The sequence below is a fragment of the Physella acuta genome, unplaced genomic scaffold (genome assembly GCF_028476545.2).
Source record: "Physella acuta isolate Inbredline_101_S28 unplaced genomic scaffold, ASM2847654v3 ptg000201l, whole genome shotgun sequence".
Taxonomy (NCBI): Eukaryota; Metazoa; Mollusca; class Gastropoda; family Physidae; genus Physella; species Physella acuta.
The window spans coordinates 49,530-69,589 of NW_026731720.1; the positions used below are offsets into that span (position 1 = coordinate 49,530).

The window sequence follows — 20,060 nt, forward strand, 5'->3', positions numbered from 1 at the left end:
AATTTTTATCTTTTCCTCTTGCCAAACCTGAACCAATTTTCTAACTCCTGTACAGGTTTTGGTGCTTACCGTCAGCCTAGCACTACCAGGTATGATCGCATGGAGAGACAGAGGACCTTGAGGAGTATGAGCCCTGTACGTTTTGAACCAGATCCACAGGCATCAGCTCGATACCTACGTGGCCACAGCCCATCACGCTATGACGTGGACGACCCATATGTGCGCAGCTTGAGCCCTGTACGGTATGACCAGAGTGTTCGGAGTCCAGCCAGGTCTCGACACGGCAGCGACCCAGACATAATGGGGATTATAACCGTGGGGGCGTCCAGACGTGAGATCCCCACCCGTGACCTGTCCAGCATGTTGAGCCCCAGGTACCCAGACAGCAGGCAGGCGAGCCCACGTGGCGCCATGAGCTTTTTCCCAGACTCTGATTCCATTCACAGCTTTAGGGGAGACGTGGGACCACCTGATAGGTCCCTGGAAGAGTTCCCTGGGGATCCCCTGGAGGGGCCAATGTTCATCTCACACCCAGACATGCCCACACGGGAGATGGACTCTGATAGTGTTCACAGTGCAGACTACGGCCGCTATGAAGGGAGACCTTAGTCACCCAACTCATCTTTGGTGTACCATTATTACCTGTTCTACTTTTATATGGTTATTAAATGGCTGTGATTATTTATAGAAAAATCATTTTTATTGTTACTTTATACTTTTAACAAACAAAATTACATTTTTTAGCTACTTGCTGAATATTTTAATGCTACTATTTAGTTAATTTAGTATAATTATTAAACTCCTTCATGAACAGCCATTTTGATGGCAGAATTATTTTTATCTTGTTTTTAATTTTTAGCTACTAAACATATGGGTGATATTTATTAAGAATACTACAGTCAAATAACAAGTAGTAGATCTTTTTTGTTTTCTGATTAAATTATATATTGTCTTAAGCTTCCTTTATACGCTGACTCACTTATAATAGTTTTTACAAGCAAAAAAAATTTGTAAGGTTTCATTTAAAGGGCAATTAGTTTTTAAACAACACTTTTTAGATCTGGTTTAAGTGTGTTAATCTTTGACAATTTTTAAACAATTTATTCCATGATATGTTTAAGCGTTCAATTTTGCCATAAACTGTTTATGAAAGTGTTCAAAGTTGTTCCTAGTTCTAGACAGATATGCATTTATACAAGAGAGGGCTAGTTGTTTTTAGCTAGTAGGTTTTTGTACATGCTTAGCTTCTGTGTATTGCCACTTGCTACACAGTTTTTAAAATAATTTATGTATTAGAATGTAGTTTGTGTTATGAAAATAGTTTTGTTTCAATAACTGGGATCACAATTTAGCGATGCAACTATTGTACAGATTACATTACTTATGTTTGATACAAAATAATTTTTGCTGGGTAATTGAAGCAGAATAGTTTTCTATTTAAGCATGTGGTAGTAAGGCATTTATTTTTAAATGGAATGTCTACTTTAATATTATTAAAACTATAAATAATGGAAAATATTTTAATACAATATAGTCAATATAGATCTAGCTAAATATTTTATACGACTGACAGTGTAAGTTATTGAATCATTCCTCTACTTTTATAAACGTCATCATGAATAGTGTATAAGATGACAATTCTAAGTAGAAAAACTACATGATTTTGATTATATAATTTGTGTTTGTTCTTCCAATCTTTTCTTTGAATTAAAAAAAAACAATTTAAATGTACATGTATTAATGTTCAACAGCAGTACTACTGAATATTCCATATGCAATAATTTTTGTCACAAGCTGTTTGAACTCTTTTTTTGAATGTTGTCATACATGACCTCACTGTAGTATGTTTTTCCTGCAAGTATGTTTGTTGTTTCACAGAGATCCTTCATGTTTAGGGTCCTAGCTAGTAGTGGTGTCACTTTCTGCTACTAGGTTTTTATTTTACTCCAAAACACCCCTTCTGATTAGTAAGATGTAAATGTATATCTTTGTTTCTCCATATTTTTCTTTGATCTTCAAGTGTAATTGCAATTATTTCCTATTTTATTAAATTGGAGTAACTTTAAACTTAGAAAAAAATAGTTTTAAAATTATTTTTTTTCATGTTATGTTATTTTAATTAAAGCCTCAAAGCAGCATCTTATGTCACATAAATAACTATTTGATTCACTAAATGATTCTGACTTGTTCTTGTGAGCTGAACTTTTTACATCAGCTGAGTTCCACTTTTTTCTGACCCATCCACATTGTGCCATCTCACAAGAGTTTCTATTCATTGATACAAGGGGCACTTAGAGATAGGTCAAAACTACACTAAGATACAAGTGTTCTTTCTTTTAATATGTCATGGGAGAACAAAAAAAATTTAAATGTCTAACACCAATCCAATGAATGTGAAGCATCAGAAAAGTATGCTTGACAAATATGTTTGCAACAAAGCTATTCTTAGGCAGTTTAACTTGAACCTTGAAGTCACAGGTTAGGAGGGTCATATAGGAGGTGAGACTTACATGCCATAGCATCTAGGCTTTGAGCCATGAGTATTCCCATCACAGCCACATTAGTTAGGCATATTTTTTTTAAACTGAGGAGTTTATAATCATTCCTAAATTGTAACCGCTGCATTTTATTGAGTCTAAATACTAAATAAGTCTTTAGACTAGTTTTAAAGTGACTGTTTACTGTGAGGTATGTAAGTACATGAATAATTTATGCAATTGCTATTGACATTTACTTCAATTTCTGTTTAATGTTTCACTACAATTTTTTTACACCAGTTTGTATACAAACGTTTTTTTCCACTACTTGTATTGATTAGCATACATTCAACGAAACTGGTATCAAATAAAAATGAATTTGAATTATTTCTTACTCATCATTTCCCCATTTTACAAATGATCCATCACAATCTATTTAATAATAAAAGCTACCTTTTTTCATAACCAAGAGCTCAATTTAGTTCTCAAATTTCAGTATGAATTGTTGCAATATGATGAATACCCTTTTATAACTCCTTAGGGGCAGATGCAGTAATCTGATACCTTTACTTAGCCTAGGTAGAAGGGTTTCTTTCAGACATTTTTCTCTAGGGTGAACTAAACATTTCCAAGGGTAGAGGGGTAGGGGTGGAAACGATTATATAAATTAGTTTTTTCATTTGTCTTTGGGTGGGAATTTTTTTTTTTGTTTCATGTAGAAAAATTTATTAAGACACATCTTTGACAGTTTCCATAGCTGTTTAAGAAACAATATACAAGTTTAAAAAAAAAAAATATGTGAAGCCCACCTTGGAGTTGACATGTTTAATGAATCCAACATAAATATATGTACAGTGTAGCAATGACAACATCACAGGCTTTAGTGAACCAAGACAAGATGGAGGGAAGGGGTTTGTTAAATTGGTCATGTCCAATTACCATACAATATTCACAAAATTAAATAACAAGCATTCAGACGTATAACTTTTTTTTTTACAAATAAAATGATTAAATAAGTATTAATTCTGCATATAGCTTTTGAATGTGTGATTGATACATACATTCATTATTTGATAGGCTTAATAATAATATAGCATCCAATTTTTTTTTTAAAACGTCAAGTTTTAAAACTCAGCATGGTAGATTGAAAATTGTACCAAAATATTTTAAGAACCACAGACTTAAATTATTTGTTAATTTTTAATCCATGCTCTTATATGCAACATTTAAAAAGCATTTTCGGTAGCTAGAATACATAAGATAATTACTAGTTTACTTTATATTTAAATCATAGTTCAAGGTTTAATTCTTTTTGTAGACACCCAATATATTATTTTTTTCTTCAACTTTTTAAAATCAAGCACTTTCTGAAAGCTTATATAAGAAATCAGTTTTAAAGTCTTCTAATGCACTATTTTCAGAATTCAAAATAATGTTTCATAAGAGATACAATAAATTATATTGAGATTTATAATGTACATAAAGACAAACAATGTAATGTTGAGACCCAGACACAAATATACATACCTAAATACATATGTATCAGTGAACTTTAAAACACAACCAGGTGAAACAGTCTTTTATCAACAGATTGGTTATGAGACTGGCTGGGTTTTATTAACAGTATTTAAAACAATTTCATTTGGTAAAAGACAAACATGGTTTAATTAATTTAAAAATATCGGTTTAATTTTTTAAGTCTACCATACTGTCACTATTTCATTCCTTAAGTAAATTTAGGCGATGGAAGTTTATACAAATGTAGCTATCATATTAGTGGAATAGCTATCCTTGTAGGTACAATTTTAATTCTATACAATTATTACAGCCGTGTTGATTATGCTAATACTCTAAATTTTAAAAAAAAACCAACTAATTCATATCAAAATTAAAACGAAGTTTAAAGAATGATAAAATTGGAGTCGTTAGCTTTCATACAGCTAAATACAATATACTTGATAAAAAATTATTTCTTTCCATTCAAAAGACTTAGCATATACTGAAACTATGATCAGTAAATTTTAAAACATAATAATGAAACACTGCAAGAAAATCTAATCTAAAAGCAGACCATTTGACTCCCTTGATGCATTGTGTTAAGCCTTTGCAGCTTTAGACTTGAGAGAACTGCTAACAAATTCAATTACATCTTTTTCAATCCCCAATTTCAAATATCTTAAATTTTATTTGTCAACAGAAGAATTAAAGTAATAAACAAGCCAATGTTATACACAAATAGTGTTACAATGTGAAGAAAAACAATGAAGCTATTCTGTGAAAAACATGTCAGCTCTGTACAAGCGAATCTGTAATTTTCCAAAAAGTGATGAGCTGGTTTATGCTCCATAGCAATAGGGAATGCAATAAGCAGCAAATCAATGTCAAAACAAAGTTGAGCATTTGATCAATATTTATATACATCTGAACCAGTAATATCAAAAATAATAATTAGGGTTACACAACAGGTCACGGATAACCATGATGCTGGTTATTTATTAAAATCAAATCAAGAAATGTACATTTTTAAAAAATGTTTGAAGGCCAGTTTTAAAGGAGATTTGTAAATAAAAATGGTCTACAGAGAAATTAGTTTATCTGAATAATTTATTTTTCAACTGAATTAGATTCATTCTCAACTGCTTAATTTACTATTCACTGTACGAAAGTTAAAAAAAAACTTACTATCAAACACTAAGAAGGTAGTTTAATGACATTTACTGAAATGAACACATATATTAGCTTCACTAATTTCATGCCCAACTTATTACCATCACTGAACTTAAGCACAGAGTGAGATGCATACAGTAGCAATACAAAGCTAATTTGTACATGGACTAAAAATCAGTGCAGTCTCAGCATCTTATGCCTGTGTTCAGTCTTTAATAGATGTATACTAACAAGTGCACCAAAGGCAACTTCACAACCAGAAGTAAACAAAACTGTTTCAACTTGTGTTGGCCAGACAACTATGGGAAACAGTTTATTTTATTCAGCAAACTTTGTTTGTAACTAACAAACAAGGAAAAAACATACTACCATAAATTTATCATAAAACTAAGTTATAGTGTACATATTTATACCTTGTTGTACTACTTTTTTTTTAATAAACCCCAATTTTTAATTTTATCTAACACAATTTTTATATTAGTTCTTATCTTGTGCTGGAATTTTCCATATGTTAGGTTATAAGTTATTTAATCACAACGCACACTGAGAATGATCATATAGAGGAAATTAATTTATTCTTGAAAAATAAAACAATGTAAGTATAATTAAATATCTTAATATCAGTATTTTGCTAATTTGTTTAAATTACTCCTATATTACTCATGCAAAATGTGTATACACTTTCTGCTTCTCTCAATTCTTTTAACAATTCACTGAGACAAAACAACAGATAAATATGGCACTGTGTTTTTTAAATTAAAAATAACTTTTCTATTTGTACACACAAAAAAAGACTTGAAAAGAGAAGCTTATTTGGTCTTATGGTTTATTGCACTGTACTGTAAAACATAAAATTATCCATATATCATTTCCCTACTGAACTACCACACATCCAAAACTCACAAGTTAAGAATGTGCTTACTGACATCTTACATACACATGTTATCTGCCAATCCCTAAGCACAAATACTACTACCCCTGTGGTAATCCTGTGTGATTCTAATTCACTAAGTTCATTTTCCATTTCTAAAGTCTTGAAGAATATAATTAATTATTTCTAAAATTATATTCTAGTTGCATTAAAGATCAAAGAAAACAACAAAAAAACTGCAGCTTTACCAATTCTTGCAATAGGTGACTGATAAGAAAGAATCATGTTGGTCATTATCATTCAAAAATTAATCTTCATACTATTTAAAGATTTTCAATAATTCTGTAGCTCATACTCCAGTAAGGAAAAATCCTGAGCATATAATCCAAAAGAAAAAAATCTGGGTCCGTAAGAAATAATCCAAGCAGAAAATCCGTAAGAAACCATCCTGACACAATCCTCTAGCAGTCATTCCTCAAAGCAGTTTCATAATGCTGCATCTGTGTAATCCTCAAAGAACCAATCCTGGACTGACCTACACCACAAAAACAACACAACACTGCCACACTATCAGGGCTCCAAGGGAATCTCTGGAGCACTGAGCAAAGTTTTCCATGCTGATTTGTCCTTGCGCATGAACAGGGTAATTCCAGCCTTGTACGAGGCAGGTATGCTGACATGAGAGGTCACCTGCAGCCTGTAGCCTGGCACACTGGGCATGTTGGACTCTCTCAGCACATTCACAACTTGTCCTGAAACAAATCATACTAAATGTCATAGTGTAGATTTATGTGGCTGGACTAATAGTACTAATAGCTGGACTTTGTATTGACTGTTAAGTAATTTGCTGTTAGACTAATTATATCTGTATAACAGATGAAAGTAATGTGTAGAATTATTCATCTAAAATGTGTCTATAGTATGCACAGAAATAATTACAATACCATCATCTTCACTTTAGTCCAGTGCAGTTTATAGATATATTCATTGACCCCATTACCCTGTAAATGCTGACAACTTTAACTTCATATATCAAAACCTTTGGTAAGAAAACCTGTAAGTCATATTCTCCAACCACAACTAAAATCAAGAAACCTTATGTCTTGTTTATGGTCAACTTGTAACTATATACAGCAACAGTTTAAAATTGCTAAGCAACAGGTCAGAGTAAATCTTTACCTAAAACATTCATTGTCCTCCAGCGAGGGTCAGGGTGGTTCAGCAGCTGACCCAGGTCAGTTATCTCCCTGAATCTAGAAATGATGTCCTGTCTCCTGACCATCAGCACAGAGTCACTGCAGAGCTGTTTCATGGCTGACCGTTCTGACACTATCTCCAATGGGTTGGTCAAGTAGAGACCTAAATACAACATTTTAATTACCTCTTTATATCTCTAGGCAAGACAGAAATTAAATCAACCTCAAATCAATAGGCCTATTGAATTGTTCATTAAAATAAGTGATACTTCTGTTGATAGCAAAAAACTCTGAAATAAGCCATAAAGAAAAAAAAAGCATAAAATATTTATGCCACTATACCTAAGTTGGGAAGGGTTAAGTTAGTAGGATAAAAATTATGAGGCTCATTTGTGTATTTTACTTCATGGAATTTAGATTTTAGAAATATTTTGGGGTCTCTGTAATTCAGAGGCCCATGCTATATTCTAGTTAACCCCCCCCCCCCCCCCCCACTATCCCCGTCCCCCACCCAAATTGCTAGATGAACCAGATCCTGGTCAACCTCTGTTGTAAAGCTAGATGACCTACCTTGATGACTGACACCATACACCAAAGCTAGATGACCTACCTTGATGACTGACACCATACACCATCTGGTGGTGCCATGAGTCTGGAACTTGCCATAAAGAATGGGGTCCCTGCTGTAAGTTGAGGGTGGCCATAGGTATGGCACCTGGAAACATAACAGATACCATAATAAATCAGCTACATCCAGGTGTGGCATTTAACTTTACATTTAAACTTTTACACTGAAAACCATAACCATGACAATTAAAGGGACAGTAAGAAAATTACCTCTCTTCATCCAGTAGGCAAGCCACTGTAGAAGTTTGACTTTACGTGGGGGCCAAAAGTGGAAGAACCTTCCACCCACTGCTCCCCCACTCAGCTTCTCAACACCTGACATCAACTCACCTGCAGTGGTACCTGTCAATAAAAACAGTATGTCAGTTTCCAATGACAGATATTACCAACTACCATAAATATAGAAAACATAACAAACACACCGGGGAATACAAGCTCAACAAAACATCAAATGAAAGCAATCTTAAAAGCTGGGCACCAAAAGCCTTACCAGCTTTAGCTCTGGAGAAAAGATATTCAGGGATACAAGCATCTTCTTTCCTTAGGCTGGTCTGTATTACTTTACACACGGCTGACTTCTCACAGTTAAACTTGAGGGCTTTCTGAAAGTGTTACAAGCATCCTAATCAATGGTTCTAAACATAAACTAATAGTAATTCAAATTTAAATACACAGATAAGCTGTTGATTAACAATCAGCTACCAACTCACTAAAACATTCAACACTGCTGTCTGTCCACAGGCTGAGACAGCTATCTGCTTAAACTGCATGACATAAGCTTCATATTCATTCCAGATCATCACACGGTCAACTTTAAGACGTTCAGCTTTAGAATTCTGTCCACCAGTGGCTGAATTCTGTTTAGAGTCATCATCACAAGGGACATATGGCTGGCAAAATGGACAGCATAAAAACTAGATAACCAGCACAAAGTAAAGCATAACAAAACAATACTAAGCATCCTATTATTATATATATATCTTTTAATTCAAGTATCTATTTTTAAAATACAATATTGAGAGTCAAATGACTACTGAATAAATGTTACCTGTCTCTGCACATCCAGACCATCTTTATCAAAGAATCTCATGTAGCTGTCTGTTGTACTCACTGTCTTTATCAACTCATAGAACTCTTTACTTGGCTACAACAATAAAATTATGGGATTGTAACGAGTTACAATCTGTACATGGCAGAGTCAATAATTTATACCATAGCATTTGTTTTCTAAATAATAAACTACACAAGTTTTTTTAATAACACAAAAAAATATTTACCATTCCATTTCCTAGAGGATTTTGATCATGTGCACACAGATGTTCATCATACCTAAGTACAACATGCAAAACTTCAAGTTATAAATTAAATGCATTCTTTATTCTATTACTTTATCTTTGGCACAGTTTACTATAAACATTTATTTCTGACAAATCATTTATGTTAATTATTGAGTTTAGAAAAGAAACTCTAAAAACATAAACTTACAGATAGCCCAAATTATTGCCTCCATGTTTACTAGACAGGGCCAGCTGGCTGCTGCTCTCAAACAAGTCATCATCCTCATCCACACCACCCGCACACAGGCCTGACGTCATGTGATGGACTGGTTCTATCTCCTCCTCCATTGGTAACAGTACCATGTCAACATTGTCTCCATTGTCATGGCTACAAAGTCAAAACATGCTCAATAAAATGGTGTCATGTGATTCTGTAATACAGCTAACATTTTAGTTTTAGATCAAATGAATTTAAAAATGAAGTTAAAAAAGCCAGAAACTAAGTAAAAATATAATTAATTAATAATGACTGGGAGCCTAGATAAGCCAGTAAAAATGAGGACTGGTTGCGTGGCATTAAATTTTTGCTAGTGTGGCTACCTATACCTATGCCTGACACTAGTGACACTAGCCTAAAAAACAGGAAAAAATGACACAATTATCTGGTCCTACAGGCATTTTATAAAAATCCAAATATCAACAATTTATTTGAACCATCTTATAAAATCAAAATGTGCAGCTGCAGCTAAGATGTATAAAATACCTTAAAGGGTCTTCTGATCCTCCACTGTCATTACTTTTATCTTGTTTCCTGGTTAACATGCCAAATCCATCCACCTAGAGATCATCAGAAATGATCAATCATAAATTAGCAAATTACTAATGTGTTTTGCCTCTTAAGATTGGGTTTATACATGGCAAATCAAGTTGTATACATTATGTAAGTCTAGTTAGTAAATAAATGAGCAATAAACATCAACATTCTTCTACCTACAGAATTTAAAGAAAAACTTTCAAAAGTGTGAAACAGACTAAACTAAAACCAAAAACTTTGTTAGTGGAAAAGTATTAATACAAGTATAGGGGGGAAAGTGGGGTGTTCAAGCAAATGATTACTAACTATGGTTCAATTCCTATGTTCAATTCAATTTATTAAACTTCTGAGCTGAACAGTCAAATTTTTTTTAATGAAACTAAGAAAGTTTAAAATAAAAATATTGATTAACATAATCCAAACAACAACTTACATCTTCCAGGTCACAAGAGGAAGCTGAATGAGACTCCCCCTCATCTAATTTATCCTCACTGGAGAACTTGACAAAGACCTTCTGGAGACGGTTGCTCTCATCATTACTGAAGTTGGCCCCAGGACTGCCCACAGTAAATCCATTGGCCACATGGCTGTGGCTATGATGACAGCACACATTCAAGTCATTCACACCTGAGCCCTGGAAACCTGGGGGGCAGCACGCACCTCCGTCAGCTGTGACAGAGCAGCTGGCAGACTCCAGGGGCTGGTGATGGAAGTCTCCACTGTGGTCCATCTCACTGCTGGCTGTGAAAGCAACATGCTCACGGGCTGGGCTCTGACTAGGTTTGTTCTGCCCACATGGACTCACCCGGACTCCAGGACAGAACAAATTGGAATGGAAGCATTGGGGTGGGGAGACAGGTGGCAGCTCACACTCAGCTCCTGGGGGACAGGAGTTGTACGAGTCAGCCAAATGTTTTTCACTGGCTTCAGCTGGGAGCTGGGAGGCTGCAGCTCCTTCCAGACATGATCCTGTGGGGCTGTAACAGCCTTGAGGTATGTTGTTGTTGAGTGCACAAAACTGTGATGGCTTACTGTGTGGTAAGTTCTCCCCATTCTCACTCTCACTGCTACTGTTGCATGCATCTGCAGTTCTTTGAGGCACACTAAGCAGACCTGATGTCTGGTTTTCAGTTTCTATTCTTCTTGCATTTAATTGACTAGATAAGGGGTCTTTAATATCATTGGCATCTTCATGGATACATAGTGTGTGCACTTGTACTTCACATTCAAAAGCTGACAGATCATTAGAGTTATAATCATGATTTTTTCTTGATGGTTTCCTATCATCATCTTCATGATCACTACTACTGATTGAAGAGCTATTGTCCATTTCATCTGAACTGGATAGCAAATGTTTTTGTGAGGGGAGGTCAGTGTCAATAAAATCTCCTGTGTCTTCAATATCATCTGTATTAATGCTACAACTTTTTCCATTCATATTATCAAACTTATCACTTTTGTGAAACAAAGACTTCTTAAGACTAGTTTGTTGAGGACTAGTAGAGTTCAAACCCAATGTATGGGATTGTTTAGGGTCATAGACGTATGAGCAGTTTTCAAGCTCTGAATCATCATCTGATCCATTGTGGTATAGCTCACTGTCTTGACACGAGGACTGCCCCAAGCTTCTGTGAGAGAACTTCCCAGGCATGACACCCTCGTCATCTGAGGGGTACACATCTGCGTGGTCCCCATTGTATCGTGAGAACTCCTGGTGCTGGAACATTCTATCTAAATCACAAAAAGCTCCTTCGTCAATTAAATTTTTATCAAGGGACGTGCTTCTGGAAGATAACTGTTCAGTGGTATGGGAACTGTTCATCACTTGCCCACCAACAGCTCCTTCTAATCCATCCATTTCTAACTGATCACATCTGACCAATTCTGTAGGATTTCTGCAGTTTCCAGTTGTGCAGGGTAAAACTGCCCCAACGGTTTGAAAAGAATCACAAGTTCGTGTTTTCTTACCACAGGCAGCACCTATGCTGTGCCCTTCTTTTATTAATGGATCTAAATGATCACTACCAGCTAGTTTATTTTCATCAGCGCTCACATGCTCCCTTTCCAACTCACCCTCAGGTTGTGAGTTTAAATTAGAAGAATTGTTTTGGTTCCTTTTCTTTTTGAAGCATTTTTTTTTACCATTCTGAAAAAGGCCCAACTTAGGCCTGGCTCCTTGGCTTTGTTCGGTTTTAAAGACCCTTTCTCTATTGTTATTTGGGCCGTTATATTCATAAGAGTTCTTCAACATTTCTTCAAGTTGCCCGTTGTCACACTGATGTTGAAAGCTCTGCCGTCTCTGCTCATTGAGAAATGTTGGGTGGTGCTGATCTAAATGGTGGGGAAATTGTAAGGCAAACTGATGAGCATAACCAGCTGGTCTGTAGTGATTGGTTTCATTGCCAAAGGGCCCGTGCTGCATAAATATCTGATGAGCAGGGAAGATATGCACTGCCCCAATATGGTGGCCATTTGGTGGAGGATGGTGGTAGTTGGATCTGTACCAGGGATTGTAGTTAAGTGGGGGGTGTGGTCCAGTCACATGATGAGGGTAGCAGTGAGACTGGGATGATGTATAGGAGGAGTTAGTTCGAGAGTCCTCAGCAGAGTCAAAGATTTGCCTTCTTCTAGATGTATGGTTCAGCTTATCTTTCTTTGCTTCTCCTTTGCTCATAGCGACAGAGGATGTTGAGGGTGTTGAACTTGTATATATCACATCCAAGAAATGGTAATCTGTAAGTACCTTCCAGTTTTATTTCATTCAATAATCTACATCTGAAAAAAAATTAAATAATGTTTTTAAATTTATTTGACAATTATATAATTCTTATTTCATTACCTCTGACTGTTTTTAGAACTTTGCCTTTTATCCAATACTATAAATGTAAATATAGGCCTACACATACATAAATAAACTTAAAGCTTAATAAATAGGTAAGAACTCAAAAAACATAAAAAGGGGGAAAAGTTGTGAACTAAAGCTGTATAAGTTAGAGCCTACATCACAGCTATTGGATTAACTTTATCAGCACTTATTTTAATACAGATGTACACTGTCTGAGGAGGAATTATTTCAACTACTATCTTATAATTGACTTTACCAAAAAATCAAAGGTGTTGTCTTTTATTATTACCAGTGCTTTTTTTGTGATGGTATGCACCGGTATGGCGTACCAGCAGCTTTTTCGATGTAGGGAAAATATTATTACTTTTCTTGTACTTTAACGTTTATTATTAATTTATTATGTTTTTAATTTGTTAATTTAGCATCTTTGCAGTAGTGATTTAAATTGCATCATGGTGCGAACTGGTAGTTAAAAGTTAGGCAATCTATCACTGAGTACCGGCACCTATTTTTTTACAAAAAAAGCACTGATTATTACTATTTCGTAACGAATAAATACCACCAATTAACTAAGTTTAGACAAATCATGCAAGTGCAGTCAACTTAAAATTATATGCTAATAATGGTCTTACCAAAACTAGACTTAAGCAAATACTTAAAACTTGATAGAATTACAATGGCCTCTACTGTGAATTGTCTCAAAGGGTCTTTTACTTTTAGGCTAAATATTTTTTAAATTGTGAGCGGGGTCATTAAAATAAATGTGTTAAGCCTGTGTGTTTTTAAATAAAGATTGGACATTAATCTAATTAGTTTTTAGTATTTTCAGTAACTAAACAAAAGTAGGTTTTTTTTTAATTCAAAAGTTTCTCAATTGCCAACCAAAATTTGTCTAAAGTCGGAAACTACCGCTTACATTTTTAGGTTAATATAAATAAATAGAAATGTGGCTATAGGCCTAAACACTTTATATAGGCCTAATTACAAGTTGTCTATATTTTGCAACATTTAAAATATTGATTCTTAAAATTTAAAATAAAATGTAGCTTAACATTTCAGATTTTTTTCTGTTAAATTTCTTTTTTTCCCCCCGCTTTCAGTTTCTTTTATTTTACGAAGTGACCACTCTGAAAAAAGAATTTTTGCCCCAGCGTCTCCACCTGGTCGACAAAAGATAGTTCTGCGCATGCGCAGTAACCTTAATAGCTGAGCTAGGTTTAGGGCTTGGGTTAGGGTTAGGGATAGGGTTCTGCGGTTTGTTTGTAACACACGCATGCGCAGTGCCGTCTAAAACAGTGCCGCGATGGAAAGTTGTCTATTGAGATGCGTATCTTTTTCCTGCTAGAATCGGCCTTTATTTTTTATCTTTTTATGACAACTAGATCTATGAAGCAATGTAATATTAGTAGGAAAAAACTGTTCAACATTAATTTAATAATTTTCTTTAAGTAACACTAAACTGGAGGCTATAATTAAAAAGAAACTTAAAGACAGACAATAAACTATATGTGAGTATAAAGTATAAAGTATAAAGCAATGTAAAGAGAGATTCCTAAACAAATAATTATAATAAACATTATTAGTAAATATTAGGGCCTACTTTACTTAAACTTTAAACATACTCCAACTCCAAGCCAAGTCTAGAGCGGCAGAGCCTAGATCTGTTTTTTTTAGATCTAGATTCTAGGATCTTTCTTTAGAGTTTAGCTGGCTAAGTACTAAAACTAAGTTTACTTAGTTTAGGCCTAGAATCTAGATCTAGATCTACTAAAGTTTAATTTTACCAGCCTATTGCAGCTTTGCTCGCTGACTAGGAGATCGAGATCTAAGAAGTTAGAAGAGTGAGAGGACTGACTGAAAGACTGAAAGACCTCACTAAGACTAAGACTAAGCTAAGACTAAGTCAGAGATCTAGATTTCTAGATCTTAGATTTATCTATTATTTATTTAGATTATATAGACTAGATATATCTAGATCTAAAATGCATGCATGGAAATCAACATTTAAAGTATGCTCTTACGTCTCTATAACAAAAGCAAGATCTAGAATCTAAATTCGCTATTCAGACTGTACTATTCCATTTGTTAAACTCAAAAGCAAGCAAGCACCATTTAGACTAGTTCTCTATCCCATAGTTCATTTTACTTTACAAGTAAAAAACTCATCGCTTTTTAAAAATGTAACAAAACAATTTTATAGATTATAGACCTTAGTCGTGGATCTATCTCTGTTAATTGTAGAAAGTTCATTTTCTGAACTTAACAAATTTGAAATGCTTTAAAATTAATTTAGTTCATATGAAATTTTAAAAATTAGACATTAGAATTAACATAATTATACAGAGCGACCCCTCCTGGCGCCCGGGGACAAACTTTCAATAGGGCTGGTAAGGGGGGTCATCTATAAATGACGTTATGCTTTTTTGGACGATTTTTACCCCCCCCCCCCCTCCCCTCCGTCACACATCGTCACAAAAAGCCAGACACACCCCCTAAAATGACGTCACACCTCGGCCTACAACACCCCCCCCCCTCAGTTTTGCAGCAGAATTTATTTTTAAACATCGATATTTTTCCAAAATCTTGTATGAACTCTGTCAAAATAGAGTATTTTAATCAATTCCTATTACAATTTATTAAAACAGTTTTCTAAAACGCAAAATAACGACTAAACTTCGTTTTCTAACATTGCTTTTTTATAATGCAAAAGTGTGACGTCGCACAATCTGAGCCCCCCCCCCCCCCCCCCCCCCCGCCCCCTCCCCCTCATCACACACCGTCACAAAATTACGGACCCCCTTCCCCCATACGAGTGTGACGTCATTTATGGACGACCCCTAAGTAGTTCACAAACTAGTTCTACGGCTCAATAAAACCTGCATGAGCCATAGAACTGGTTGGTGACCTACTTGCCAGCCCTATTTGCCCCCCCCCCCCCCATATATTTTTTTTATTTAAAATGAGCTTATTTTGGCGCCCCTAGGACAGTGGCATAACTACCGTAAAGCTAGCGTAAGCAAAGCATAGGGGCCCAAGGAAAATAGGGGCCCTTTTCCCTCTTTAAATTTTTTAAAACTTGTACATTGGAATTTTAATAATTGTATTATAAAAATAAATTTAAAAAGAAAACGGAAATCCAATTTCTTTTCCAAAAAAGGCCCCCAAGCCTTTAATCTTGCTTGGGAGGAAGGGGGGGGGGGGGGATTATACAAGGCCCATCGGTATTAATAACACTATAGGCATCGTTACATTTGAGCCTATATATAATAGATTGACGATAGAAGCATGTGGTTGTATATAAAACGTTTATTGGGTCTAACTACATGATGGTACCAGTGAGAGAGGAAGGAAGTGGCGAGAGACAACTATTTATATATATGTAAGGGACATCACTCAAGATAACAATATAAATATAATACTAATACAGAAGAGTGAGTTCCCTTGACCTCACAATTATCTCAATCTATTACATCCCTTTACCCTTAGAACACAATAACACATCTCTCAATAGAACAATTGATAGTATCCTAAAATCACCAAATATATTGTAACATGAACATTATGGTAGATTACATCCTTACAAACAATGCACAATATGTTACAACACAATTAAAATACAAACAATGATGTCAAAGTCCTTTTGACCTTTAAAATCATAGGTCTAACTTATTTGGGACTTTGATTGTCCTGTTTGACCTTCTCAGTGGCCTTTGATTTGGTGACTCAATATTCTGACCATTTGGATTCTCTATCTCAGGAGGTCTAGGATTTAAATCATTAACTCCAGAATTTACATTTTCTGACTCCAGACAACTTGGTTCACTCATATCAACAGAACTTGGTTGTGGAACAAACTGAGTTGGTGTGAACTGTTCAGATTTGGTGGGATTGGCAGATTCACACTTATTATCTGCACAAGTTATTTTTAACTGGTCTGCATGTCTACGGACAATAAGTCTATCATTTGTTTTTACTTTATAAGACACAGGTCCTGTACATTGAACAATTTGACCTGGTATCCATTTTTCCTTTCTCCCATAATTTCTTAGATACACATTCTCATTAAATCCAAATCTCTTCAATGGATGTTTTGTCATGATTTACTTTTTGTGTATGTTGATGTTGGGAAACAGACCTTTGAACAGTTGGATGTAGTAGGTCAAGATGAGTTTTAATTTTCCTACCACATAACAATTCACATGGTGCCACCTGTTGTTATATGAGAAGTTGTGCGGTATTTGGCTAATAACCTGTTTACTCTTTCATTGTCACCTTTAGCTTCTTCTGTTTGGTATTTACTTTTGATGTTACCCTTTTAGTTTCTTTAAGTGCTAATGATGTTAGCAAAGTTGTTTGATGATCACATTCCTTCTTACTTAAAGCATTTGAAATTGCCATATCACCATAATCATTTATTAAGTTACAAATACTTTGTTTAGGCAACTCTGACTGATAATGGACTGTATCTTCTCCATCTTTTATATTATCTTCCAAAGGTTTTTATTTCTTATTTAATATGGCCTTAAGTCATCATTCACAGACTCTTCAGGCCAACCATTCTTACAGTACTCATATACTTTTATTAAGCACTCATCTTTTTGTGTTTCTCTCTTAATATCATTCACATTTATATTGGAGTTATCCGTGATAGTGAAGAGAACAAATACATCTTCTGGTACATAGCTCAGGCTTTGGTTTTTTAAAGGTAATCTACTAAGACTATCTGCACTATTCTCAGATCCAGGTTTGTATTTCAATTCATAATTGTATGCAGTTAGTGTGATAGCCCATCTTTGAATTCTTGGTGAGGCATGCTCAGGTAGGGTTTTGTTTTCTCCAAATAAACCTAGCAATGGTTTATGATCTGTAAAGATGGTGAACTTCCTACCAAACAGAAACTTATGAAATTTCTTGACACCAAAAATGATGCCTAAGCCTTCCCTATCTAACTGAGAATAATTTTTCTCAGCCTGGTTCAAAGATCTACTGGCAAAAGCAATGGGTCTGTCACCCTTCTCATCCATGTGGGACAAGACTGCTCCTACACCATCTGGTGAAGCATCACATGTTAATATAAGTCTTTTCCCTGGGTCATAGTGAGTTAGTAAGGTGTCAGAAGACAAAGCTTCTTTTGCTGTATTAAAAGCAGTATCTTGTTGTTTACCCCAGTGCCAAGTTGCATTTTTCTGTAGCAGCTTGTACAGTGGTGATAGTTTACCAGACAGATTCCCTATGAACTTTGCATAGTAATTTATCAAGCCCAAAAAAGCTCTTAGTTGTTGGGTATTTTCAGGTTTGGGTGCTTCTTTAATGGCTTTTGTTTTCTCAGGTTGAGGTCTGATGCCTTGTTTGCTCAATATATAACCAAGAAAACTAATTTCTGTCAACATGAATTGACATTTATCTTTGTTTATCTTTAAACCTTTTTCACCAACTATTTTCAATACTTTATCAAGTGTTTTAAGATGTTCAGTGTCATTCTTACCAGTTATGTTCACATTGTCAAAGTAAACACAAACATTTGGAATATCCTTAAAAATACTGTCCATGACAGCTTGGAAAATTCCAGGGCTAGATGATATGCCAAAACATAGTCTTTCATATTGGTAGAGTCCTTTATGTGTGTTTATTGTCGTATAGACTTTTGAATCTGGATGCAGTTCTAGTTGAGTGTAAGCATGACTAAAGTCTAATTCAGTGAATTTGTCTCCTCCTGCCAAATTCAAAGAAATTTCCTCAATGTTAGGTATAGGGTACCTATTTAGCTCTATTTGCTTATTCAGTGTAGTTTTATAGTCTCCACAAATTCTTATAGAACCATCCTTCTTTAACACTGGCACAATGGGCGTTGCCCAATCGGAATAGTCTACTTTCTTTATGATGCCATTAGATTCCAATCTACTTAGCTCATTTTCAATTTTATTCAACATTGCATAAGGTGGAACTCTAGCTTTGCAGTATCTTGGATTTGTGTCTTTAATGCTTATCTTCACTGTTCTATCATTTAGTAATCCTGGATTACCAAAAACACTTTCATTTTCAGATATAACTTTATCTAGTGAAGTAAGACTAGATTCTTTTGCATTGTTCAATGAACATATACTCTTCCAATCTAACTTAAGATCAACTAACCAGTTCCTACCTAGTAATGGTGGTCCATTTCCTTCAACCACAAGAAGAGGAAGTTTAACACTTTGACCATTATAACTTACATGAACCATACACTCTCCTATTACCGGAACATTGTCACCAGTGTATGTTGTTAGACACTTGTGACATGGTTGTAGAGGCACTGATCCTCCTGTGACAGCGTCAAAGTCTTTCTTTGTTATGACTGTTAGAGATGCTCCAGTGTCAAGTTGGAAGCTGATGCTCTTACCGTTGATATTAACTAGTACATTGATGGGAGCATGACTTATTGATTTCACAGAGAACAGGTTGAAATCCGGCTGCGAATCAGTTTGAGCATTTTCACTGGTAGAGTGGTTCATTGGTTGGGTTAGGTAGTCTTGGTGAGAGTTAACATAGTGCTGCTTTTGGTTGCGGTACTGTCTTGACTGGCTAGATTTAGCAACAGACGAAGACTTTGCAAAGCAGGCCTTGGCAATGTGACCTTGCTTACCGCACTTATAACAAGTTGCAGACTTGAACTTGCACCGATGAGATGCATGGGGACCTTTGCATCGATGACATTTTTGGTAATTATTACTAGATTTAGATCTAGGCTTTGAACAAGCAGGCTGTTTAGCATACGTTGGAATGCTCTGATGGGGTTGATGTTTATTGACTAACCTGCTGTTTACTGCATGGATCTCTGAAGGTGCTAAAGATCTCGCCGCATCTGATGACTGCTGGAATGAAGTTGCAAGTCGTATTGCTTTTTCTAATGTTAGATCTGTCTCGAGCAGCAACTTTCTTTGAACATTAGGGCTGTTTACACCTGTCACAAACTTTTCACATAGTCTGTCAGACAGCGTTTCGCCGAATTCACAAAATTCACTTAAATGACGTAAAGCAGCAACATATTCTGATATTGACTCGTTTGGTTGACGAGTCCTACTGTCAAATCTAGCTCGACATAGAAACTTTGATGGGGTAGGCGCATGGTGGTCTGTTAGCAATTTGCTCAGCTCGTTAAAGCTCTTGGTAGTTAGACTAGCTGGTGCGCATAAGTCTTTTAGTAGCCTAAATTGTTGAGGCCCTATGACTGTTAACAAAACAGCTCTCTTTTTGGCTTCTATCGTCACGTTGTTTGCTTCAAAGTAAAAGCTTAACCTATCTAGGTA

General features: G+C 35.3%; 2 protein-coding genes across 2 annotated transcripts in view; one reads left to right on the forward strand and one right to left on the reverse strand.

Moving 5' to 3' along the window:
* The window catches only part of LOC131937173 (inositol 1,4,5-trisphosphate receptor type 1), a 42,873-nt gene extending 39,936 nt beyond the window's left edge, over nt 1–2,937 (forward strand). Inside the window, exon 47 of the mRNA XM_059294387.1 lies at nt 56–2,937. Within this exon, the coding sequence (XP_059150370.1) occupies nt 56–609 (554 nt within the window). The 3' untranslated portion in view covers nt 610–2,937. The remainder of the gene's footprint in view (nt 1–55) is intronic.
* Nucleotides 2,938–3,295: 358 nt separating this feature from the next.
* LOC131937172 (uncharacterized) lies at nt 3,296–14,900 on the reverse strand. Its single transcript, XM_059294386.1, has 12 exons — nt 14,796–14,900; nt 10,363–12,704; nt 9,879–9,952; nt 9,324–9,503; nt 9,116–9,167; nt 8,887–8,982; nt 8,549–8,728; nt 8,329–8,440; nt 8,049–8,180; nt 7,822–7,926; nt 7,195–7,374; nt 3,296–6,767 (listed from the first exon to the last, which is right to left on the reverse strand). The coding sequence occupies exons 2-12, from the start codon at nt 12,601–12,603 to the stop codon at nt 6,586–6,588; spliced, it is 3,534 nt and encodes a 1,177-aa protein (XP_059150369.1). The 5' UTR covers nt 12,604–12,704; nt 14,796–14,900; the 3' UTR covers nt 3,296–6,585.
* Between the last annotated feature and the right edge of the window lie 5,160 nt (nt 14,901–20,060).